The 27,292-nt window shown below is 37.5% G+C and overlaps 1 protein-coding gene across 3 annotated transcripts in view; it reads left to right on the forward strand.

Annotated features, from left to right (window-relative positions):
- Positions 1-4,884: 4,884 nt before the first annotated feature.
- Positions 4,885-27,292, forward strand: part of CDIN1 (CDAN1 interacting nuclease 1) — a 113,339-nt gene continuing 90,931 nt past the window's right edge. For 2 of the 3 annotated variants that reach the window (XM_072337966.1, XM_072337967.1), the window contains exons 1-2: positions 4,885-5,357; positions 26,933-26,978. In XM_072337966.1, the coding sequence (XP_072194067.1) occupies positions 4,972-5,357; positions 26,933-26,978 (432 nt within the window). In that variant the 5' untranslated portion in view covers positions 4,885-4,971. The remainder of the gene's footprint in view (positions 5,358-26,932; positions 26,979-27,292) is intronic. The other variant, XM_072337968.1, reaches the window with a different exon arrangement.

A 27,292-nucleotide genomic window follows, 5' to 3' on the forward strand; every position in this document is an offset into this window, starting at 1 on the left:
TAGTATGTCAGATCATCTAAGTAGCCAATGTTTTCTACCAAGTTCATTAAAAAAACTTAGCAAAGCCTTACTGTCTCAAAATAATACTTGGTAAACACACTTCAAAGTGATTGAATTTTTGCAATTAATTGCCAATTAGCAAACCAAAAAATAAATACTGAACACAGAATGCAATCTATCACAAAGTATATTTTTATGACATGGAGATGTATTTTAGTTGGGTTAATTTTATTTTAATACACTCACACACTGCAGAATTGCTGCTAAAAAGTCAAACTGAAACACATGGAAGTTATTCTGCTCACTTTGAGGAATTGATTGTTCAATTACTCTGTTTCTCTATATTGGAAAAGCATGCTTGATTTGCCTTATTACCAGAAAAAATAAAATAAAAAAGGAAAAACGGGCAATACACCTCTTCAGTATTTCTTCCTAGTCTTCAAACAAAAAATTTGGACTCATTTATTACTTAATTTATCCACACCACGAATACTAAGAATAGTCTTATTAGTATATATTATATATATATATCATTATAGTATATTTCATATACATTTTGTAATGAAGCTCATTACCATAGTAGTGTATTGCATAGACACTAGCATGATTTTATATATACATTAATAAATTTTTAATACTCCTCTTCACCTGCCATGTATTTTTGTATAAATTTGTGCAGGTGTGTATGTATATATATGAATGCATGTATCTGTGTGTATGTACAAAATTAATTTTAAAGATCTATGCCAAAACTGCTCAATGATTTGGTCTCTGCAGCATAATACACTTAGGACCTCACTTTTCAGAGCATGGTGCTCAGTACCCTGCACGTTCAAAGTGAAACTTCCATTAATTTCAATTCCATTGATAGTGCTTAGCATTTCATGTAATTAGGCTTTTAAATGTAAATTCTAAGAAGAACATATGCAGGATAATCATATTGCTTAATGGTTGGCACCTAATTTAGATGTGTAATTTGTAAGGTTAATCCCCCAGGTAGCTCTGCTACTGTCTAGGGAAAGTAGCCTTGCAGTCCTGTGCAACCCTTTTTCCTCCCAGTGGGTTAGACTCACATGTTGATTTAGATGAAATAACTATTATTTTTAGCTATTTTCTGCTGCCATGTTTTCATCTGAATCTGCTGATCTGCCTGACAGCTGTATGCACAAAATCAGCAGTAGCAGTAATACAAGTATATAGGTATTCCTCAGAAACTGTCCATAGTAGGTCAAGATGGTCTCTTCAGGCAGTAGATTATAGCACCTATGTAATTAAATTAAATAGCTGGCACCTAGTAGCGTATATGTTGTGTCAAAAAAAAAAAAAAAAGGCCACATGGAAAAATGACTCTATCAGTGGACTTCTACGCTTCCATAAAAAGTCCACAGAGGAAGCAAGGAGAGAATACCTATTACCCAGGCAGCAGTCAAACTACCTTAACACTTTTTCTTTCTGTAGATACTGCTTCATTCACCCAAGTGAAAATTCTGCAACAAAGGAGATAAAGGTCCTAGAGAAAACAATTTAATTCATCACACAACTACAGTATTTCCTCTGCACAATGAATGAAGCTGAAATCCCCCTGGGAAAAGAGCAATATACAGTAGTTGATGATACTTTAAAACACAAAGACAACAAGGGCAAATTAACATTAAATACCTGAATTTGAAAGCAGATATTTTCACATAGGCTTCTGCATCCCATTATTGAGAACTTCAAAAAGGAGTTCCAAACACCAGATATTTCATCACGTAGAACTACAGGAAAGAGAAGTGGTAGGATAAGAACACTTAAAGCATATAAACATCTCATTTATAGAAATTTGTTTTTTAATAACTCACTATTTTCAAAATTCCTTTACAGCTTGTTACAGAAAATACATAAACATGCAGCTTAGAACCATAAGAAGTCTGTTTCCAAGTCCATTAAAATTGATATGCTTTCAATTGATGATAGATTGAGCCCCACATATGTAAAGCAGTGTTTGCAAAACACTATGCAAATGCAGACGTTCTTTTTTTTCCTGTACGGATTCAATAAGCAAATAAGTAATTTAAACAAAGATATATTGGATATAATATTACTGAAAAGTGACTTAATTTGACTGAGTGACTTGGTGATTATTAGCAACCTGACTGAAGACAGAGAAGAAAACCAATGTCTGCCTGATCCTTCAAATTAACATCTTCTATAAACATTCTGCTATCATCATGCTTTTCACACAGTCGTGGTAACAATTCCATGAACACTTGTAGGAGGAAAAAAAAATAATCAGAAACTTACAGTGACTAGTGAATTGGCAAAATTGTCAATGTTTAACAGTGACATATAGACCACAGTTCCTTTTTTACCTTGGGTAAAAAACCAAATATATTATAGTTTCTTCCACAACACAATCATTTTCAAAAAGTACCTTAAAAACTATGGATACAAATGAGATAATAAACTGAGGGTTCTTCTTTTTTTAATGAGGTAAGTACTGTATGCTGTAGAAGAGTTTAGTAGACCTGTTACACATACAGTTGCTAACAAGTTAAGCAGGAACATGCTCAAGTTTTCTCGAAATACAAAAAAGGTTAAACAAGTAGAGCTGCATTCCACAAGAAAAGATACAGAAAATATATTAAAAGACTGAAAAATGTTTACAGAGATGACCATCAAACTAAAGTGGGAACATTACAAACTTCAGAAAACTGTAATAAACGCTCTAATCAGTAAATGAGATATCAGTTTTACCAGTCTCCAACACAAACACGTACAAATAGGCTAGAAAATATAAATGGATTCTGGCATGTTTCGCATTAATTTTGCTAGCCAGAGATTGTGTCTAGAAGAAGCAGGGTGGTCAAATAAAAAGACAGCTGGATGGTCATAAAAATCTAATCAAAACTTGCACTTTGTGCATGAATTGATTCCCCATAATATCATACTACCATTAAGTATCATTAAGTATTCTCAAAACATGGTGGTTTTAAGCTCTGTGGAGATATTTTCTCTGAACTTGGCTGTAAATCACACTATGCAATCATCTTTTGAAGATAATGGAGTACACCTGCTAATAACAGCTACAACTACAAACTAGCACAAGATAATAAAATTAAATAAAAAACAACTAGCTAAACAAATAAAACAGACCAAGGTGCCATTACTTACTATCATACACCAACTGTAGCTAAGGCTATCATCAAGCAATGATAATTATTACTGGAAGATCTCTGCCAAGTATATCGTAAGTTTCCTCATTTCTCCCACTATAGTTTACATGCTCATTTCCATCCCCCCCATTTTTTATTTCCACTTCATTCAGTCCTGTATTCTCCTTGTACAGAAACTTAGTTTTTATAATAGTTGGACTAAAACTCATCCCCAGTGCAAGAAAGCACATTTGCCAATGAACAATGCCAAGGGAGGAATATGAGAAAAAACAAAGCCCATAGCCTAGAAGCCAACCATTTGCAGCTGAGACTTCCTGAGCCTACCTGGGACCACTCAGCCTGGAGAATACTGAGAAAGGATCTTATCAACATCTTAAATTATCTAAAGGGCAGGAGTCAAGGCTTTTCTTGCTGGTGTCCAGCAACAGGACAAGGGACAATGGGCACAACATGAGAATAAACTTCTCTGTGAGACTGACAGAATGCTGAAGCAGGCTGTCCAGAGAGGTTGTGAATTATCCTTAATTCAGAACCTGCTAGGATGCTTACAGGTGCAACCTACTCTAGGGAGTTTTCTTCAGCAAGGGGGCTGAACTCCAGAGGTCCCTTACAACCCCAACAATTCTGTGATTTCTCTCTTATTGGAATTTGAGCATTTCATTGGAGTAGCTTAATTAATTTAGCAGAGAGTGAGATATATTTTGCACACTACACTTCCCATTTATGTTTCACATTTCACTGTGAATGCCTCCTTTATAAAAAGAAGCAACATACATATCTGAGAGCTATCTCCTCGCTATAGCTTGCTATTAACTCATCTCAGTTTTAGTGGACCTTAATGCTAGAAGGTTATTTACTTAATTTTTAAAACAATTTTGAAATCCATAAAACTTCATTCCAGTACAAAAATCTAAGAATCAAATATATAGCTAGCATATATGTCAGATAAACATACCTAATACAAGCATAAAACATTTGTCCATAGACTGCTTATTTCATACTATAGTTCCTCTAAATTACTCCAGAAGTCTGCACTGCAGATTGAGCATCATGTGATTTAAAAACATAATAATCAAAAATATGTAGCACTGAACAAGGGAGGTGAGCAGAAATAAGTCTAGAAGTTATTACTGGTAACATTATTGTTTTAAAAAACAACTTCATTAGAAATAATCCTGCAAGAAACACAGTAAGACTTTTTAAGGAGCACTATCAGAAGGCCAATTGTACAATGGGCTGCATCAAAAGAGGGGTAACCAGCAGGATAAGAGAGGCAGTTTTCTCTCTCTACTCCACCCTCTCTAAGGCCCCACCAGTAGCGCATTCAGTTCTAGACCGTCCAGCACAAGAAGCACATGGAGTTGGTCATGCAGGCAACCAGGACCATCAGAGGGCTGGAGCACCTCTCCTACAGGGACTGGCTAAGATAATTGGGCTGGTTCAGTCTGGACACCATTTCCTCCTAAAATTTAACAGGAAACTTTAATTCCTGCATGCAAATGGAAAGCTGCAAGTCCCAGTTAGGCTCCACTGCTGCACTACTGCACCACTTTTCACATCAAGCCTTTTTGCAGGAGAAACAGTCATTTCCAAGCCATACAGTTCTAAGCCATGCCTTTGAACTGGGCTGCAGCCTAGCTTCCCCCTGCTTTTGGCCTCCAGACACGTGAGCCTGAGCTGCCACTGCAGAGAGTAAGGAAAAGACCATCGGGCACTTCCCCACCTGCAAGGCGGCGGCGGCGAGGGCCGGAAAAGGACATCGAAACAGCCGCCCCTGCTATGAAAGCGGCGGCTGCGCAGAACCAATCCACGCTGGATGGCGGCAGCTCAGCCCTACTCGGTCCCGCTTTGCTTTCCTGCTCGGCTCTCCCGGCCGCTCCGCTCCGCCCCCAGCAACCGCCCCAGCCGAGCCGCGGGGCGGAGCTGCGGGAAGCGGGGCGGCAGTTGCCCACGCCGTGTGGTCGGCGGGCTGGGAGGAAAGGGCACCCCGGGGGCCGTCGCCCCGATCCCCCGTTCGCGAGTGCGCTGCCTCCCGCCTCTCCCCGCCTCGCTGCTCGGGGCCGGAGTGGCACAGCTCGGCCATTTCGTAGCGCCGCGAGGCATGAAGCTCACCAAAGCCCAGTATGATGAAATAGCCCAGTTCCTGGGGCACGTGCAGCCCACCCGGCAGAGCCTGAGGAAGCTGAAGGAGAAGTTCCCTAGGTAAGTGCTTCCTGTCCCCGGCGCGGTGCGGCGCTGAGCGGGCTGCTCTGCCGGGCGGCGGCCTGCGGCACGCCGAGTGCGGGCTCGGGCCGCGCCGCCAGCTCCAATCGCTTCCTCCAGCCGCTCTGTTCAGTTCCAAGCCTCGCACAGTGCAAAACCACTCGGACACACACACACGCGTCATTCTACGGCAGGGTGCAACTCGCTAAACTGCTGCTTTCGGATCAGGATACTTCTTGCACATTATGACCCGAGGACCTTGACATAAAATAAAGTGTATGCATCCCTCTGCTTTCCCTTCACGTGTAAGCTCTCAGGGCAGTTCTCAGGGCTCGAAAGCACCACCTACATCCTGGCACATGACAACCTGTTGCTCAGGGCCTTGCCTCTGCAGGTGACACCAAGGGTGAAATCTGGCCTAGAATACTGCTTCATCAGACCCATGACTCCTCACACTGTGCTGCACCCTCACTTGCTTGTATGTGAGCATCCATGTGCTTCCTCACCTGACAGCCTTCAGGACTGCCAAAGACACTCAAAAATGACTGTAGACTACTATGGAAGTTGTACTTGGCAGATTGGCCTTCATATACTGATCTTCATTACTAAAATTTGCTTACTACCAGTGATCTTAGAGTTGTAAAGGACATGTGGCAAGAATTTTTCTTTTCCTCCAGTGTTTCACCTAGGAATATTAGTGCCAAATTTGGTAGAATTGGACAGGAATCCAGACTGAATTCCACTGCAAAAGGAGTGGCATTGTCTTTGAAACGCACAAATAATAATACAGAAAATAATGCATTTTCTTAGGTGCTTTGCTAACCCTGGTGAGAGATGGAGATAAATAAAAAAGCATTCATGTGCTTCCTGAACAAGCCCTGCTAGTCCTACCACAAGTGTGGCTGCGGATGCTGTGTGAAGCTGTATGCATTGTGCAGTATGTGGTTGAGGAGTCAGTACTAGGCTTTCAAAGTGTCCAATGAAATCTTTTCCTTTTTCAGGAAAGTAATGTAGTTAAAAATCAAGCTGAGGCAATGACCCTGCCTTAGAGAAGAACTGATGATAAAGCAAAGTAGCTGGCTCAGTGAGCACACATAGTTGCATTGCTGGGAGCCCAGCTCAGCTTGCATAGTACTGCTGCAGCTTGGGAAATATTTAACTGTGGCAGCATATGTCTGTGCTTAGCAGTTGTCTTTCAACTTTAACATTCATGTTTGTGTTCAACATCTTCATTTTTAACAGAAGGATTTGTGCATGATATGAGGATTATCAAAATGGAATTTTGACTGCTAAGCACAATGTATCTCAGCACGTATTGGATGCACTTGCTTTGAGCTTCTTGACATATACAACACTGGACTACTAATTCTGCATGCTGTGTTGTGCTTTTCTGAAGAGTAATTTCCTGCTTTGTTTCTCATGTGGTTAACTGCTTGCTAATAATTTGTGTTTTCCTTTCTAACCTGTGTATTTTATTTTGCTTTCTCCTTCTTCTGTGATACTATTTTTCTCAATGAGACCTTATGTCTAAATTATATTACCTGTTGTAGGGCAAGTTCTAGGACATATAGGGCATTGCAGAAAATGATCTGAGAAGGTTACAATCTCATTTATTTCAGTGCTTGGTTTTTTTAGTCATAGTTAGATTTGCATAAGAATCACCTTATTGTTACCTGTTTATGGTGATACAATTTAGGAAGGGCCTTTAAACTTTAATTTTTTCAAAGATAATTTTAACTCATCCAGAAAAGTCCAGCTTCTGAGTGTTTGATTCATAGCCAAGCTGATATTCTGTTCTTGAGTAGTTGTTTCCAGGAGGAAAATAATAGTAATAATAATAATAATAATAATATATGTATATAAACCTGTTCTGAATACAGCAGAATGTGTAGTTTCCCTTTGAAAAGTTATTGTGAAGTTCTTACAAATAGAACGTGATAAATAACTGGATCTGATTCAAATCTTTATGTCGTGCAATATTTTGCTTCTGTTTTTAATTACCAATTCTAATGGAATTTTACAGTTTTCTTGATAGAATCTTCCTCTGCCTCCTGCCAGGATTTCAAAGGGTGTAAGGTTTGCTGACTTACAGTACTGTCTTGTTTTATCTTACACAAAGTTTTTCCTCATTTGGTTCTGTTCTGTTTAAGTCTCTGAATATCTTACACTGCATTGTGTCTGATTTGGGGACTCCAGGATCTTTCTGACACTGCAAGTTGACTCAGTAGTCTCACATCTTTCACAGGTGCCCAAAGCCTTACTTTAGAGTTCTCACATTGAACTGTTGTGAAACATATTTCAGTTCAGCTAGAAGTATTATATTCTTCCATGCCACAATTAGTGCAGTCTGTATTCTCTGCCTTATTTAATTATAAGTTGTGCAACAAGCTTAGTGCTCTAGCCTGACTTCCTTTTCAGTGCCCGAAAAAACTTTTATTTCTGTAGAAGCATTCTTTTTTGAGCCCTTTTGAGTACAAACTGTATATAGAGAGTTTCATGGTGCTGGGATTTGAAAGAATTTATAGCAGCTGCCCTGTGTAGATCTTCACTCACTGTCTTTTCATCTTTGCATCTAAGTAAAGAAGTAGTGTTCTGTTTGTGCCTCGTCTTAAAAGCATCCTTCCCAGTGATAAGGATCAGCTTTTCTGATAGCAGAAGGGTAAGAGAAGCTTTCCAGGAAGCAAAGGAATAATAAAGAAAGTAATACACAGGCTCACATTGGGTTTGGTCATTTTTTGAGTACGGATATTTTGTATTTTGTGTAACTTCATACTAGGCCTAGGAAGTGCCCCAATGTGATTTGTTGTTGAACAATGTGTCTACATAGTAATGTTTTGCAATGTAAATTAGAAAATATTTTATTATAAGTTAATATAAGTTAATATTTTTTCTTCCTTTTTCTCCGCTACCATTGTTGCATCCTTTTGTCTTTTAGAGTTGTTGGTGGATAAGTGTGTTTTCCCTCTGCCAGCTAGCTTTATTTATAAGGAAGTATGTTACTATCTTTTCATGGATAATTTCATTTCTTCCTATATGCTGTTGTTTATCAAGCAGTACCTATAATCACTTTATGGTAGTGGTACGGGAAAAAGAAAGTTTCTGCTTTTTATTTCAGATTTTTGTTTGTTTGTTTTCCTTTCTATTTCTGGAATCGGGCTTGCTGCTAATGAAGCCTGGACATTGAGTCAAGAAGGAATAAAGATTCTCTGTCCTCTACTCTGATATTCCTTGGAGCTGCAGTTCCAGGAGGGAGTACTGGCAGTGAGCTTGAGAGTCAGGGCAGCTGACCATGTAGGTGGCTTTTGGAGCTTTGTGCTTAGCACTCAAGCTCAGCTATACTGAATAGAGATGTCTTACCTATGGGTTCCCAAGTTTGTGTGAGAAATCAGTTACACTCTCCTAACTAGAACGCCTTTCACCACAGCAAAACTGGAAGAGATCTGCTGTTTCTTGCCTGCATTTCATCTTCTGAATAGTTGGTAAAATATTTAGATAAGCAGATGAACTGTCTTCAGTCTCCAGGAATTTATCTAGCAATTCTTATTTAGAATGATGCCTTTGTGCCCACAAGGGAAAGAAACTTTTATTTCTTAAAATGAAAATGTAGTTTAAACTCTCTCTGCTTCTCCGTATTCTCACAGCTTATCAATGAAAAATTCATGCTTTGCCCACATAAACTACCTCACTGATTTCAATAGATCAGCTTATGAAGGAGGAGAAAACAGTATTTAGTGGGAGATGCAGAGACCTGGAAAGATAAACTAACTGATCACTGCTAAACTTTCTATCCTGTCTATTTTGAAGTGACAAATGTTTTGCATTAATTTAGTCTGTTTACATGATCTGGACCTTACAGCTTGAGCAGCTATGAATTTATTACGTTTTACATTCATTTTTTATTTTATGTTAAACTTCAGAGTAAACAAAGTTTTGCACTACTGTTTGGTTTTGTCTGTTGTGCGTAGCAAAATCTAACACAATTTAAAGTTTGCTATGTTCTCAAAGCATTTAACTTCAAATGCAAGCAGACTGATAATAAAAGATGAGAAAATGATTTTGGCTTATTATTTGAAAAGCAAATTGACAATATACAGACTTTCAGAAATGTGAAATAAAATTTAGCATAATGAAAATATTCTTATATTTAGGTATATAAAATTCATAACAATATGAATTGATATAATTCCCTTTGGACATATATTCTTTGTATTTGTAGCCTTGGTATCAGGTCTTGATCTGTATCCACTGCACAGATATTACAGATGTCTACTCTTAAGATATTACAGTTTTGCTAAGATGAGACAAAAAGTAGTATAGGTTTTCTCTATCACTGTTGAATCCTCAGAGGACTTGAAACTAGTTGGGTTTGATGCGTCACATTAAAAACTGACTATGCTTTAGCTCTACATAGGAAAGAAACTAATTGTCCTCTGTAACAGAAGTCAACATTTAACTCAGAAGAACTTCGTCTCTTCCGTTATTCTTTAGATTAAAAGTATATATATATTTAAAAATATATCTCCTGACAGCACTGAAAGCATTGAGAATGGGAAGTACAGTTTTGATCAAATTTTGATTTCTCCAGTCGCTATGGACAGCATTTAAAAGGAAAATTCTTACATTGGCACATGTAACTTCTAGACCTTCAGGATTTCTTTCACAAAGATGTAAAGGACTTTTTGGAGAGTTGTTTGTATGTTATTATTAACTACAAAGTAGATGACATGAGTAAGAATGTGTCAGCAGTAAGTTTATTTTGAGGAAATACAATGTATCTTCTATTAGAATTTGATACAAAGTGATACACATATCATTTCTTTTCCTCATAGGCTTTCCCACCTAAGATGTTCATTCTAGTAAACAGCAGAATTATATTAAAGGTTAGTCTTGAGATTTTGCTTGAAATGTGCAGGCAAAACTAAGGTTGTAGTTTCTGAATTCTTTAGTACTGATAAGTTTTTTCCTTTTCTCTTAACCTTTTATCCCTGCAGTAGAGGAAGGATTACCATATGGATGTCCAGTTCCTTTAAAAAAATAAAATAAGAAGATGTCTCGCTCCAATTAAGGAGTGAGGCAAGGTTCTTTTGTTAAATTATGCTCGGCGTGAGATTAAGAAGAGTAACATTCAAATGTTGGTCCAACCAGTTTATTAGGAATAATAGACAGCTGAGGGGATGGGGAAGGGAGAGCTGCGAATATCGAAATTAGGGTGATGGGGAAGGGAAAGTGGACGATAGGAAAGGTGGAAAAAGGCAAGAATTACGGAAAAGCAGGGAAAGTCACCTCCTGGATGCAGCAGCGTCCCGTTGCACGTTGTTTCGTTGGTACAGGGAAAACAAGCGTAGGGGAGAGCAGCAGCAGAGTGTCAGGCCGCAAGCAGCAGATCGGTGCAGTGCAGAGCAGGAGGTAGAAAGGGCAGCAGGGTCTCGGGGAACAGCGTGGTCTCACGGAGCAGTCTCGAGTAGTGAGGTCTCACGGAGCAGGGAGGTCTCACGGGCAGAGTCTCGAGCAGCAAGCCCAGGTGAATCCGCTGTCAGCCGTAGGACGACGTTGGAGGAATCTGAGGCCAGATACCAAGAAGTTCTTCATGCATGCATCTTCTTCAGCATGCATTCACGTAGTGAGGCATCTGATGTCAGACAACCTCCTTGTTCATGAAGTGAGGCATCTGATGTCGGAAAACCTAAAATCCATGGTTTGTCCCTGCTCTTTTTATCCTACTTCTTCCCAGCCTTCGGGACATTTCTGGAAGGCTAGAGTCAGAGTGATGTGAATACCTCGGAGATGGCCCTCTTCCTTGAGATGAGCCCACACAAAAAGACAACTTTAGGGCCATTCATCTGTATCTTATCTCCCTTTAGTAGCTCCTGGACTTGTCCATCTGTCACCCTTAAACAAAGGGGGTCTGGAACCGTGGTTCAGACTTGCCTGGACATGTCCTTCTGTGTGTCTCAGACAAAGGGAGTTTGGAACCTTGGCCAGGCTTCCCTGAACTTGTTCATTTCAGCAAACTTTTGAGACAGTAATGTAAAAAGCATGGCCTCTTACAGAAGAATCACACAGAAGAGAAAGTGGGGAGAAAGTGAGAGAGGAGAGAGAAAATAGGAGTGAAGAGAAAAGAAAATGAAAATTGTAAGGAAAAACAAGAAGAGGCAACGACAAAGAGAGGGGGAAAAAAAACCCTTTTTTATGTCAAAGCTGCAGGGCTTGTCTTGGTGGTAATGTATGTTACTGTATTGCTTCATAAAGTTTAACTTGGTTGTGCTTTTTGCTACTTTACAAATTATATGGTAGTGATAATCACCAGTAGAGTAGGAATGTACATCCTGTAACACTCTTCCAAGTATTTCATTCTAAAGTTAGCTGGATATCATCAGATAGACCAACAGATGTCTACAGATTCAAGGGCCGGATTATGTTGATTGTTAAGTGAGGATGAAGTGGAAGTTTTAACATTGACCATATGTGCATTTTAACTGACTTGTGGGTTTTAGGGTGCCCTTGTACTCATGTTGCTTTTTCATATAATATGGACAGTGATGTTAAAATTGGTCATTTTTGATTGTATTTAAGAAATGGTCCCTCGCTGTGTCATTCTTCTGAAGTCTGCAGATAAGTCTAGGATAGGGTTTTATGAGCAGAGGAGATTTTGTACATCAGAAAGAAAAATATTTTATTCATGTGCTGGTTTTCAGACAATCATATTCTGAGCTATATTACAATAGCACAATAAATCGCTGAATACACTGTCTGCTGAATATGACCTCACCATGAAAAATTTGATGCATTAGAGTAAGAAAGGTTGGAATATATCAACCTTAGCTGACAAGGGACTTTGAATTTTGACCTAACACAGATGACCTTTGTGTGCAATAAAAGTGAGTTTAATCTCCAGGTCAAGGTTGAGGTGAATGGTAGGGCAGTGTGGATTGGTTTGTGCTGGATGTGGTTGGATCACACCTAGCAAGTAAGGAAAATCGAGGTCTCTGCACTTTAGAGCAACCAAATACTGACATAAAGTTTTCTGCTATCTGCTGTACCACCTTAGAAAAATGTGCAGTACCTTAAGACAACTAACTTCAGCAGGTGTAGGCTGATTCATTTGAAGTTCAGTGCTTCAGAATAGGAAGTGTGAATTGTGTTTATCCTGTTCCTATAGATCACTGAATAGGTAAGCTAAATAAAATTTCTCCTCTAGCATGCAAAAGAAAGACTGTCAAGCATATTGTCTTGCTATGAAAAGGGAGAAATCTGGAAGCTTTGTTTCTTTGACAGCTAACCTGTCTTTGGAACATCGGAAGTTTATTCCTAAGTGGCTTATCCTTTTAAAAGAAACACAATTAAGAGCGCTCTGATCTGTTTCAGTAGGCAAATACAAAGAAAACAAGTCCTTTTGAGCACTCTCTTGCTGTAAAAGGTATTTGATTATAGAAGCTAAGTTACAAAATGTTTTGGAGGTTGTCTAGGTTACATAATAAAGACGTATAGATTATTTAAATAAAAGATTGTAGTGTTTTATAGTAATCACAGACAAAATCTGTATTTTTAACTGGCTGGTGTTCCAGGAGTGCTTTTTTACTAACACACTAGTGGTACATGCCCTGAATGCTTTTCACAGATAAGAGTGTAGTGGTACTGGAGGAAGGAGGAAGGAGGGTGTTCTCTTTAAATCTCTTTAAATCAGGCAGGAAAAAAAAAGTTTGAGGCTAATGGAAAGAACCTCTACTCCTTTAATAGAGCCTGCAAAATATATTCTCCAGGACTGATCAGCTCTGAAGGCTCTGGAGGTTTGATGATTGGAATGGCAGGAAATCACGCTTTCAGGACATAACGAATTGACTAGGCCATCCATCATTTGTTAGCATGCGCTGAAACGCTGGGTTTGTGTGCACAGGTCTGTGATTTAGTAAATACTTGGGAGATGAATAGAGCTTACACACAAGGGAAGATATTGCTGTCCTTCAGCAGCCTTAGACACAGATCCCTGCTGAGAAGGCTGTCTGACAGCAGCTCATCAGTAACTGGCTTGTCACAGTCAGTGATGCCCACCAGCCATCCCCAGTATATTAAATGCATTTTTAATATCTGCTTCAGTAGACTTAATGAAGAAAATTTAGTTTCTATACTCTGATCACTGCTTTCTCAAGTGTTTTAAAGCACTGGCTGAAGCACTTCCAAGAAAGAAACCTGGAGAAGTTGATTGAAAATGAACATGAAACAGAATGCAAACAGGAGCTTTATTATCCAGTTTCCTCAAAGCAAAACAAAAATGTTTGGGAAAAGTGCTCATCTTAGAAACAGTTGACCCTCCTGCAGAGGGACCTTATGCAGCATGCTATACTAGCAATAGAGATGCAGTGCTGAGAAAGGTGTGTTCACAGTGATTCTGCTTAGTATGGCTGGGCTTGCCAAAAGGCATAATTGTATTTCCTAAGTTTTCATATGTCAGGACTCAGATCAGATCATCATTCTGTCAGGCTTTCAGAGTCCTGAGAAGAGGATGGGCACAAATGGGAGGAATGGAATAGATGGTGTTTTCAATAATTTTGCAAACTACTATAGGGTTTTGGTTTTGACATTTTTGCAAAGGATGTGGTGGATGAAAATCATTGTAGCATTCCACTATATTGTTTAAATTGATGTAGAGAATAAATAATAAGACATATTGGAGAATGAAGCTTCTGCTATTCTTATAACTTTGCAGGCTCATTTAGAGTTCATAATATCGACATTCTGAATTATAAGGAGTTGTTTCTGTAACTTTCTACAAAGTGATGTTTTGCTACCTTTATCTAGATAAACTCAATGGCTTGAATTTTCTGTGAACTTTCAGAGAAAAAAAATCCATTTACATAAAGGCAAATATGTTGGTTTTCATTTTTTAATGAGATTCAATGCTTATGATACTTACTTCAAGACAGCAAGACAAACAACTTGATTTTGTTGAAAACATCCATTTGATACATTCACTTCTTGAGCTTTTTTCCCTCAGGAATCCATTCTGTGTTCACAGAATAGAAAGCAAGTGCTGAATGAGACCTATAAATTTGATTCTTGTATGTGTCAAAACAGTAATGTATTAAATGCATATTATTATAAAAATTTAAGACGTGTCCTAAACACTTACATTTTTATAACACATGGCAATGTTAAATAATACATCTTCTTGTTAGCATCTGTTTGCTGTCATTGTTGGCAGAACCTATGATTTATTACTTAAATTAATGACTATAACCATTTTGGTTCTGATATATACCCCTGAGCTTATCATATCACTTAATAAAATAACATATATGCTTTGATGAGAATCATTTTTAATTGTTTACTTCTTTTAAGTTCCTGGTGAATATATCATATCTTTGCAACATGAATGTCTCAGAAGGTTGTAGTGTATTTCACTCTGAATGAAATAATGATAAGGATTGTTTTCAGTAAAAATACAGATTACAGTAACTAATCCTATTAAAACTGTCTTCTAAGACACATCTAAAGGAGCATTGTTTATTTTCTTTCTTAACCACAAAACAAAACAGCATTAGAAAAGGCTTGGAACAACACTGCTCTGTTTTCTACAGATCCAGTGATGGTTAAAAGTCTTGTTCGTTTGTTTGACTAATTGTTACCATACAAGCTCCCATTGGCATGCTAAGATTTCATGCTTTATCATTAGTTTTCAGCTTGTATTTCATGAAGTTCTCTTCCTTGGACTTTAAGCAAAGAATTCAGAGTAAATGAACTTCTTGTCAGCAGGCTTAAATTACCAAACAGGAATCTACACTTCTTGAAGGAAAAGTCTTCTGGCTTGTAAACTCCTTAGGTTGGAAACCTTATTTTGTCAGTAACTCAAGCACTTTTATTCAAAATAGAATCATAGATTTGTCTTATCATTTCTTTTTGTATGTGTTTCTTAAATTCTAGTGTTGATAATAGTTTGAATGTGGTAGTAATTTGAATGGGATACATGATACAGTGCCTGCCCTAAGCTACCTCGTAGCCCAGTGGATAAATACAGTCTCCTTGCTTTATGCCAGAGATTTCTTGAACTTGAATCCTCTACTTTGTCTTTCTCATTTGAGTAGAATCTTCAAGTGTTATTGTCCATTGAAACTGGTGTAATGGCTTCATGTTGGGATATGGTGCTGAAGTGGACTCTGTTTGGGTGAATATTCTCTATTTGCGTATCTGTATCTAGGCCTGGAAGGTATTCGAATGGTTTGGTGTTACTGATTCTTAGCTCCAGGCAGCTGTGACACTGGAGAAAAATATCACAGCACAGCACACACATTCTTTGTCCACAGAAAGCAGAATGTTTTCAAATTTTTCTCTGAGTGAGACCTATGTGATACCAAAGGTAGTGTTTCTGTAGTATAGCCTGCTAGAAACTGTTTTGAAGGCAACATAAAAACTTTGACCATACGGTCATGTTCTATGACAGAAGAGATTTTTATCTGAATATGAAGAGACTTTTGAAGTTCTTCGTCATTACTGAGGATTCAGATGATAATAATGACACCACATGTCTCTCTTTCCATTTGTGGTCTGCTGGGAGATGGCAGAACTTCCTTTTAATCCACTGTTGATACTGGTGGTGTCCAATACTTTTGCATTTCTTCTGTGGAATGCTTGCATATGTTCTGAGGCTAGAACTGGTACAGAGAACGAAAACTAATAGCCAGAAAATGAGCGCAGATTACTAATGGCAAAACAACAGTTGAACACTAGCCATTTCCAGCACTAATATAAATGCATGTTTTCAATCCAACTGGCCTTCCGTTTTCAACACAGGTAAGCAACATGTAAGCTCATTATTTTCAACTCACAAAATATAAAAAGATCAAAAGAAGACATAAATTTCTGTTTCTGACAGAGTTTAAAAAAGAAACCTTGTTTTGAACAGTTGGCAGGTACTCCAAAAAGGCCAAGCAAGTTCAGTTCCAAATACGGTGTTTAATGACCTCATTGCAGTGAGTATTCTGACACAGAAATATGTTTTTCTTTATCCTGTTATTAGAAACAGGAGAGTATAATTATTGACCAAAAAGTCAGACTACATTTTTATCTCATTTATATTGTATTCCTTTGACATCAGTGGTCTTAGGGAGAAAAAAGAAAATGGTTGTTTACAGAATAAATGCATGGTTTCAGTCTGATTTTTTTTTTTTTTTCTAACCATGTCTGTCTGTTAGTATTTCCTCGAACTGAACTTTTTTCAAACAAATCCCACTGGCTACTCAATAACTACTATCCATTGGCTTTCTGCTTATGTTTTTTTATTTTAATTTACTCTTTACACATGGACCTCACTAGTGATGGGTGAACATTTTTATGTGTGATTGTTTTTGTGGCTTTGCAGTTTTTGGATAAAAAATGTGTCTATTTATCTAGTCATATTAGCTTGCAGTTCTAACACTTTCAGTCTCATTAATTTAAAAATACTATTCAAATGTTTCATCTGCTTTGAGAAATTAATATATTTACGTGAGAGTCAGTTACTTTAGTGTATTTTGTAATTCTTAGCATTTTTGTTTCTTCACCAAGGGTAATATATTAAAGGAACTTCACATTAGTGAATGTATACTGAAATAACCAGCAAAAATCATTAAAATATGCAGTGGAAAGCAACATGCTTAGTTTAATGTACTTCCGAATATTAAATGCAAGTAAAATGGTATATAGACATGAAGTCATCTGTTATATTTTAGTCTCTGAAGCAATAGCTGTGTAAACCTTAACTTCGTAATTTTCCAAGTTCCACTTTATCACGTAGCTGTAAAAGGTAATCAAAATAAATCATAGAAGATGAAGAAATATTTTCTGGGGCTTTCTGTATGCTTTCAGAGGTGGAGCTTGATCCATGAAATCTTGGAAAGCATATTAAATAATACAATATGATGTGCAACGTGTCAGGTCTGATAAATTATTTTGTATAGGACATTTATACAACATATGGTGAGCTGATATGTGAACAGCTTAATGACTAAATTATGTTAATCTCTCCTGCTATATTTACTTTTCATTTTTTAAAAATGGTGTTTTCAATTTCTGATTTTACTTTTTTGATCATGGACAGATATAAGAAAGGTGTAGGTCATCTCCGAGAAGCTGTGACAGTGATCCAAGGTTCCTCAGCTGTGCAGTGTACATAACACAGATGTTGGGAGAGTCATCTGTCAGCTATGCCTCTCCTATGGAGTTAGAGTTCTAGGGGGAAAAGAATTCGACACAGTGCTGTCACTGTTACATTTTCACAATGGAAGAGCATGCAAATATTCAACCTCCTGCTTAGCAGTAGTGCCCTGTCTAATGTCTGTGCTGGTTAGAATAAAAAAATAGTGGGTGCATCTAGGGCTCATAGATCTGACAAAGGTCATGCTATGCTGGGCATTTGAATTGGAAATTGTCTGGACTTAGATTTTATAAAGCTCCTACTGTTGTCGGGGAAAATTTCAGCAGGGTTTTGTCCCTAGAGAGGCCTCTTAGGCCCTTTTCTGTCCTATGAATGAATTTAGATGTGAGGGTTTCTCTGCCTTAAAACTGTTAAGTTCATTTTGCATACATCCCCAGAGAGAAAAACTGGCAGATGCTTTTGTCTTGGAAGTGTTTAAAAGAAAACTGCAGAACAGGAACAAGGGAGAGAAGGGGCCCTGTGTGGAGTCCCAGAACATTTTGGAAATGGCCAATATGCAGTTTTCATCAGTACTAAGGCGGGGCACAATATGGTGCCTGTAGCCCACTGGGGAATATGAATGTTGATTAAGCATACTCCCAGGCTTTGAAATCCTGAAAGCAGTGTCAGAATAATGGATGTTGAGCAAATGTCAAGCATTTGTTAATTTCTCTGTTATTTGGAGTTTATCTACCATGATCAATCAAATAAACTAGTGCTTCTCTGTTGTGGCATGTGTCATTGATATGGTGATTAGGGGGCTAGAGAGGCCTTCTGCCTTTTTTTTGCCTTTTTTTGCCTTTTTTTTGCCTTTTATTTTTTTTTCCTTTTACAGGTAACAGACTACATATGAACAGCTGTAACTTTAAGAGTTGTTGGTGGTTGGTTTAATGGGAAGTGATACAAAATACTTAACAAAATACTTTATGGTAGTGAAATAAAATAGTACTTGCATATCTGCTTTGCTGAGCCTTAAATTGCATTGTTTCTGTTTTCATCCTTAATGCTTTACTCTTGGTGGGGAGAAGAAATTAATTCTAAGTGAAAGTTGATTCTAAGAAACCTACTTAAAAGGAGAAGTTTGAATACAAAAGGTATCCCCCCCAAATTAGTACTGTCCTATAGGTTAGCCTCCTTTCTGCCTCTCTATCTCTTGGTCTCAACATTCTTATTTTTGACTGGGAACCGTTTGTGTGCCCTTCAGTTAAAAGTGGAGGGTATTACTCACTTTTTTATAAGAACATGCACTCTAAATTTTTAGAGTATGTCAGATAAGTTGTTGGTTGTTGACTAACATACAGAAATGTTAATGGTCCAATCCAGAATATTCTTTTTCTCCAAATTATCAATTGCTCTTGTCTTCTGGTATCCTAGTTGTGCTAATTTGCCATTCTTAGGAGCTGGGTAACATACAAAGACCTGAGAGTTTAATGTGGAGAACAAATAACAAATTAAAAATAAACGAGAAGGAAAAAGTACTCTGGCATTTGCTGCTTTACTGTAACACATTAAGACTCCAAAATAGGAGTGGAAAAAGTAAGGATGTAGGGATGTTTTTTTTTTGAGCCCTTTTTGAAAGCTACCTAGAGAATGTTCCACTGACTTCTAAATTATAGTGGTTTACTTACCCTCTTTTTTTTTTTTTTTTTTTTTTTGGCAAGTTTAGTCTTTTAGTCTTTATGTGATGTGTATTTTTATTATATTTTTGGCAACCCAGAAATTTAAGAATTGTCAATGAGTCATGTCATGTGACTTGATGCATATTGAGGTCATATTCCATTTACTTTAATATAGAGCAAATGTTTGATGTTGAACTAGTTTTCCTTCTTCGTTAGTTTCCACATTATTTATTTATTGAAGCCTCTAAATCCATTTTACTCCATTTATGAGGCCGGTCAAATTTTGGTGCTTAATGAAGGAGATGCTATGTGGTGAACCTATTGATTGTTTACATCAGTGATAACTTTGTTTAGCTAGGGTATGGAATCAGACTTCCCCAGCCTTTACTGCAACAATGTAGGAAGGAGAGGTTAGTAATTGTGGCCATTTTCAGAGCAGTACAAAGAAAACAAAAATTTAAATCCTCAAAAAAGCAGGTGAAGAGTAGGGAAACTTCTATTGCTAGAAGTAGAAAACAAGGCTTAAGAGTGCTAGTATGAGTAATATGAAATTGTTATCACCTCATAGCAAACTTTCTCATGTCGCCTGCCAGTGAGTGTGTTTGTCACACTTCTAGATAGGAAGTTTTAAAACAAGAATTCTGGAATTCTGGAAGTCTATTCCCTCTATGTGAGCTATTCCTTCTAGTAAGCAATACCTGAGAAGTGCAATCAGCTTTATGGTAAAGTGTAAGACTTCAATCTTGGAAAGACTGAAGTAGATTTTGTAAATACATGCAGGTATAATACAGTAACATAAAGATATAAGACAAAATAGTACGCTGTCAGCTAGGTAGTGACACCAATAAGTTATTATTACAAGTAACTTTTAGATTATAAACTTTAATACACTGTGTAGAGTTTAAGACTAAAAATTCAAGTGGGCTAGCTGTAAATGGGTTGATTTTTTGCTTTAAATCAGTATCATTACTCAAACTGGAATTTAAATTATACTTCTATACAATCCATGCTTGATGCAGGTAAAATTCTTTAAATTGTATCTTGCATGAGGATCTTCAATAAGATCCTCACTTGTTTAAGGAAGTAACCAGTTTTAATTGGTTTACTGGAAGATTTTTTTTTACTTAGGGTGTTCAGTTTTACCCTGGAGATAGCTGTGCAACAGTGTGCGTGTTTGACATGTGATGCATGCAAATGCTAAATACAGTAGCAGCATGAGGCAAGTGTCATTAACAGTAATTTATGTAATGAAAGCCACCTGGCTGTCCTTGTAATTAATTGCTTGTAAATAATAAATTTAAATATAATTTATAGTTTTCTAAATTTGATTATATATTTTTAGGAGCAAATTGTTTAAGGGTGTTTGGGGATTTGTTTAGTTTCAAATTGGCACAGATATGCGTTTTAAATACAGGCTAATTTTTAACAAGATGAGCAGTCTAATTAACTTAAAATTGCCATTTACTAATAAAAATAGTTTTGTATTTGTAGACTTAAAAGGAGAATTTTAGAGAATGGCAGGAGAATGAAATTGGAAGGACATGTACTAAGATTATCAGGGTGATGGTGATAGGCAAACTTTATTTGACTTCTCCTATTAGATTCTTTTGTCAATGAACCCCCTGATGATATTATCAAAGGATACCAAAAAGGTTCTGGTATGCATAAGTTGAAAAGGGTTGAGAGTCATTCAAGTCCTATGTAAGAATATTTTTTTAATATTTGACTAAATTTTGTTTTCATTTTTAGCATTGATATTGTACTTTTAAAGCTTGTATTGTGAATATCCTTTGTATTTGCTTACAGGAGTCTTTGTTTGGTTTTGGCATTTTGGTATGTTTCAGACATGGAACAGTTGTTCTTAATTCTGGAAGGAAGAAACAGTATTTCAGAGAAATTATTATCTACTTGCTTACTAAGATAAGACAAAAAGGTAGTTTCTTTTCAGGTGGAAATAACAGTGTTCTATTCCTGTGTTGTCAGAGCTCCATCTTTAACCATACTGCTGTTCATCTGCTCTGAAAACATCCTGCTGTTCTTCTTTCCATCCAATTGAAGTAATGAGGAAACAGCAACTTTCTTCTGACTTCGCTTTTGACTTTGCAGGGACTGGATCAGAAATACTTTGTAACAATTAGAATATTGCTTATTTTGAGCTACTCTTCTATTACTATTGCCAAAAGTTAGTTTTTGTACTGATGAAAGGAGGTGATCATTGGCAATGTTGGTAATTTGTGTTAATCTCTGCATTTCAATTTTTTTCACATCTGATACAAATTTTGTGTTGTCTGCAGTTGTTTTAAAATATATTGGCCATTACAACAGACACCAAAAAAATGAGGTGTCTAAAGGAGGAATTGGTGCCCTGTTCTTAAAGGAACTTCTAAGTCTTTCTAAGCGAAAAATCATTCAAACAGTATCTAATACTGGCAATTTTCCTCTGTCTGCTGCTAGAACTTATTGGCCAACTAGGTCAGACATTATTAAAGTTCAAGTGGCCCAGTGGGAAAAGTAATGGCCTTATGCTACTATGAATTTTAAATGCTGCCATTTCTATGTATTGCACCATCATCTGTTCTTGCACATCACTAAATTGCATAGAAGTTGTGAGACCAACCAATGTCAAGGTCATAGAAGTGATGACTCTTCTCAAGTAGCCTTCTCAAAGCTTTGTCATAGTTATTCTCATAACCCTGTCTATAGGCAGCAAAGCTATGTGTATATGCCTGCATTTAACCTATTTTATTATTATTGCATAGGGTGAACTTGCAATGTAGAAAGTCTTTTGGCTCAGACACCTTATTTTCAACTTTTAAACGTAACAAAGGTACAAAATCGACTTAGATGCAAAGGCACTTTTTAGTAAGTAATTCATGTTTGCATCTTTTGACTTGAGCTGTTCTACAGTTTAATGAACTGGATGATGCTGAATTTCAAAATTGATTTGTGCTATAGCTCCGCATGTGAGCTTTAGTCTTGTCTTGTTTTTAAATTGGTATCGTTAAGGCTGTAAAGAACGTCACCCCTTTCACAGGTACTTCTCTTTATCTAGATGTTTATTGTAATTATATAGCTTTAATACATTTGTAATTAGAGTATTTCCCCAGCAACACCATATTGGTTTTCTGGTTCCCAAGGTACTGGAGTAGGTAGGTACTGGAAAGTTCTAACATTATAAGATATCTGCTTCACAGAAATAACATTTCACAAAGCGATGTGACAGGCACATGACTCTCATTCTGGAGAATGTGGAAGAAAAAAGACAATTTCTGTCATACCTGAATTCCTGCAAAAACTACAATTCACTGTTGGATGTACTTCCAGGATAAGCTTTGACAGTGCTACTTTGGGATTTTACCCATAGCAGCTTCTGAATTTTGGAAATGCAAATCCCCATGCACAGTCTTTTAACCATTATGTTTATCATCTTCATAAGGTGAAGCATTCCATTTTGTGAAAGGGTAGCATTGATTCAGTGTTCTTTGTAGTTCATATTTACTCGTTTGTGGGTTGTTTTTTTTTTTTTTTTTTACTGATCACTCTTCTTTTATTCCATGGTAAAATATATGAAAGGTAAAACAGCAAAAAATGTGGAGATAAAGTGGAGGGAAAAGAATTGCATTTTAAAATGAAGATGTGAAACAAGTGAAAGCTTGTATTAGCACCTAACATTTTACATTTCCAAAACTCTCAGAAAGTGAAGTGGAAAGTTTACCTTATCACTAAGCAATACCATTGGCCTTCTTGGCCACAAGGGCACACTGCTTGCTCATAGTCCCATTTTCCACCTGGACACTCAGATCCTTCTCCACAGAGTTCCTCTCCAGCAGGTCAGCTTCTCACCTGTATTGATGCCTGCAGTTATTCTTCCTCAGATGTAGAAGTCTGTACTTGCCCTTGTTGAACCCCATAAGATTCTTTTCCACTCATCTCAGCTTGTCTTTGTCTTACTAAATGTCAGCACAACTTGCTGGTGTGTCATCCATTCTTCCCAGTTTCAGTTCATCAGCAAACTTGCTGAGGGTGCATTCCGTCTTTTCATCCAAGTCACTGATGAAAATGTTGAAGAAGATCAGAACATGGCTTATCTTTAACACTGTTGTTGCTATTGATGAAACGTACAACCCTCCACCTCAGTGTGCTCACATCCACTGTTTCATCTCCATAAACATTCTGCAAGCTTCAGTGAATGCTGGCATGTACAATTTTTTCTGCATGGAGAAATTCAGTTACATCCCTTTGCCTCATGAAGAATTCCATGTCAGATGCCATTTTGTCAGACTGCCCCTCTGCTGCCAACTGTTACATGGCAACAAAACAGAGTGTTGTTAGGAAGATTCAGCCTCTACTGCCATACCACCAACATGCGCCTCTGACCTTGTTGGTCAACATAGTAAAATAGGAGGCATTACTTTCAGAGCAGCACTTTAATAATAATTGTAGAAGTTGTCATGTTTAGATTTTCTTCAGGTATGGCTCTGTTAAATAGGAAATACTAAGATGGATAGTGTCCGAAATCTTGGCAAGATGTGGAAGTATGTTTTGCCTAAACGAGGAAGGCAAACCATTCCAGTTAAAATCCTTACTGTAGTAATAGTCCTTACTGGCTGCTTCTTGGCCATAGTTTTACATCAGCTGTAGTTATGAAATGCTGATCTGTCTGTGTTAACTGATTATTTGCAAGTACTTCACACTCACTGCAGATCTGCAAACAGAACATTTTGGTGTACTCTCCAGTGATGATAGTACAAGCAGGAACACCCAGAGCAGGACCAGGCCCATGCCCAGGCAACTTTTGATGATCTCCAAGGAGGAGACTCCACAGCCTCTCTGGGCAGCCTGTACCGTTGTTCAGTCACTCTCACATAGTTTTCTGATATACAGACATAACCTTCAGTGTTAAGGTTTGTGCCCGTATCACTGGGCAACATTGTGAAGTACCTGTCTCTATTTACTTTATACCCTCCCTTCATGTGTTTGTATACACTGATAAGATACCACCTGAAATAAGTTACATGGCAGTATCCTGAACTGTCACCATCAGCAGCTGTGATCTTTTTGTGCTGTCTTGCAATGCAAATGGTGTGTTCATGACTCTGTTCCCTCTCCATGCACACTGTACTGGCTTTTTAAGCACTTTCAAAACCATGGTGTTTTAGCTTAGTGGAGTCTTGCTATAGATGTTGCAGCTATGTTTGAAGGAGCTGCTGCATTTTGCCACACAGTTTTCATTTTGCTGGCTATTTGTGTAATTTTGCCAGTAGCAGTGGCCCAAAAAACAAAAGCAACCACAGAGTGGCAGACAAGTGGTTTTGTGTTTAACACGGGACCTATGTTAATTAGAAGAAACATGGAAGCAGCCATGTGAAAATATAAATCTACTTCTCTTGTGGAGGACAGTAAGTGTTGAAGTTCTTGGAATGTTTCTGTTGAAGTAGTTCTCTGCTACAGTCACAATATTTTTGTGCTGCAATCCAGTATATATCGACCTTGTTCAGTTCTTGCCTGATTTTTGTTTATTTATTTATTTAGTATTTGTGTTGAGTCCTAAATGATCTGAACAGTTGGAAGCATTGGAGAGGCTTGTCAGACTAAAATGAAGTAGAAAGATGAAATCAAGGACACCAAGGGAACAAAATAGAATGGATAAGAGTAAAATGGGAGAACAGCGAGCTAATGGAGATAATGGTCTTAAATCTCTTTGATATGTCAGTGAGTATAGTTGGATAATTGTGCAGTAAGTACAGTAATGTTACCAGGAATAGTTTTAAAATACAAAAATTTGTGTAACCAGTTGGAGAGAACTCAAACCCAGAACCCAGGTAAATGTTGTCCTGTTTTGTGTTGTTCTGTCATTTAATTTCTGAGTATTGTCTCTACATTCAGTTCTATTGTTATGACCATGTAAATCTGCCAGATAATAATAGTTACATGGAGAGCCATTAGGGGGCCATATGTATCCAGTTCATTTGTAGCCTACAGGGTTGTTTGTTTTGTTTTGTTTTGTTTTTTTTTTCCAAATAAATCAACTTGAAAAACCATAGCCATGTATATGTATATAGCCCGTGTAAGTGTATAATCTTCTTTCCTTTGTTCAGCTTTTAATGGCCACATCTACATGTCAAAGTTTGTCATAATTGGGTAATACACCTATTGGGAATGCATTGTGGTGAATATTTCTTGGCCTCTCTGTTAAATGATGTATGTTTAAGAATATTCAAAGTCTTGACTGTATTGTAATTTATTAAATTAATGGATCACAGAAAAACAAATACATATAATAGATAGTTTATATTGTTACCATTTTTCTAGTTTTAATATTCAGACAATGAATATTCCAGGTGAACATTTATCATGTCAAAGAAGGCTCAGCTTACTGCTGTCACACAGATGTGCTGGACAGACAAGCCCAAACTAGGTGTTATGGCAAAGATGCCAGAAGCATGAGATACAGATAACTCAAACTGATAAGCTCATTGCATAGCACTGAACGTAGTCTAGTTTAGTTACTTTGCTCCTAATGGTTCAGCTGGTTTATTTAGAGGTAACTTTATACTGTGCTACATAGACATACCTTCTGTTTCAGCGTGAACGAACCATTTAGTCATTCTGTTCTTCAGTTTTATCTTTTCAAAGGGGGCATAAGACTTGCTTATCTTAATATCTCTGAGATGCGAATATTGAAAGGAGAAAGGCCATTTAAGTGTGGAGAGAATGTTTACATTTAATGTAAATATAATGTAATGCAGGTATTAAATCCCCATGCTGGAAATCTGTCAGAAGAACAAGACTTTAGGCACTGCTGAATATTTGAACTACCTATGTTGTGCCTTAGTAGTTAAGCTCATGAAAGGGAAAATGTTAATTATTCATAGTGCTTTGCTGTGCCATAAAACTCGATTTATTGAGACTATAATTTGTTCAAGTTGCATGTAGTAGGAAAATATATCAGAAGTAATTAATAGTATTCAGGATGTGATGAGGTAGATATATCCACAGAGGACAATTCAAAACTGGTGTGGTACTGATTGCTTTTTGGGGGAAAAAAAAATAAAAAAAATCTTGTCCCATTTCTAAATGTTAATAATTCAGAGAGAAAAATTCCCACTTGAGAAGAAAGCTTTCCAGGTTGCTTCATTGCCAGGTGTTTGACATTGAGGGGAGCCTTAGATGAATGAAGCTTATGGCAGCTTTTGGAAATGACCGACCCCGGGGAATCTCTGCTTCCTGCTGTGAAAGTTTCTGTTTTCAAAGCACATCAGTTTCAGTGGGAATGTTCCAGTGGTCCCATATGCTACTTCTGACAGAGAAGGAAGTTTTTAACCTGAATATGAGACAGCTACTGAAGAGTTTCCCTTGCTGCAAACAAAATGAATTTCAATATGTTGCCAATGAACAAGTGGTGTGTTCCCAACTTCTGATGGAATTTAAGTTCATCAATTATTAAAGGAAATTTTGCTTTTTTTTCTTTTGTCTTTTCCTTTTTAACTCCAGTACCTGCGACTGATAGGGCTTTGTGGGTTCTGAGGCTGAAAAAGAATCACCCAAACAATATGCTAGTTTGCTTTGAAACTCTTGCTATATTTTCCTCCCCTCCCTTGTATGCTCTCTCCTTGACCTAGCAGCAGGAAGCCTTTGTCTGAGGTGTTCATCTGGAACAACTTTTCCACACTTGTTTTCATGTTCTGTTAGATTACAGGGCAGCAGGCCTACCTTTGAAGCTCCCTTCTCTTTTGTTTCTTTGCAGTGCACTCCAGTAATTAACTTTGTCCTTCTTTTATTTGTTCCAGTCAATCGCAGTCCACTCTGCTGAGCATCTTCTCCCAGGAGTACCAGGTTAGAAGTTTTCTCCTTTGTGAGGGTTGACAGGTGCCTAATTGAATGATGAATGTCCCTTTATTTCTTTGTAATTGAACTGCCAGCTTTCTGATTGGTTTGGAGGATGTTCCCTTTTCCACATCAAGCACCGCCTGAGTCTCAGTGGATGGCTGCCAAGCCTACCCATCCATCTGTCTAATAACATCTAGCCTTTGCTTATTTGGTGGACCTGTAATAAATTATGCTAAACCATTATTATTCTGACAATAATAATTTCCCTGTGTTGCGTGGTTCCATGTGCTAAATGTTTGCTGACTTGCACTGTCAGTGCT

The sequence above is a fragment of the Excalfactoria chinensis genome, chromosome 5 (assembly GCF_039878825.1).
Source record: "Excalfactoria chinensis isolate bCotChi1 chromosome 5, bCotChi1.hap2, whole genome shotgun sequence".
Lineage (NCBI taxonomy): Eukaryota > Metazoa > Chordata > Aves > Galliformes > Phasianidae > Excalfactoria > Excalfactoria chinensis.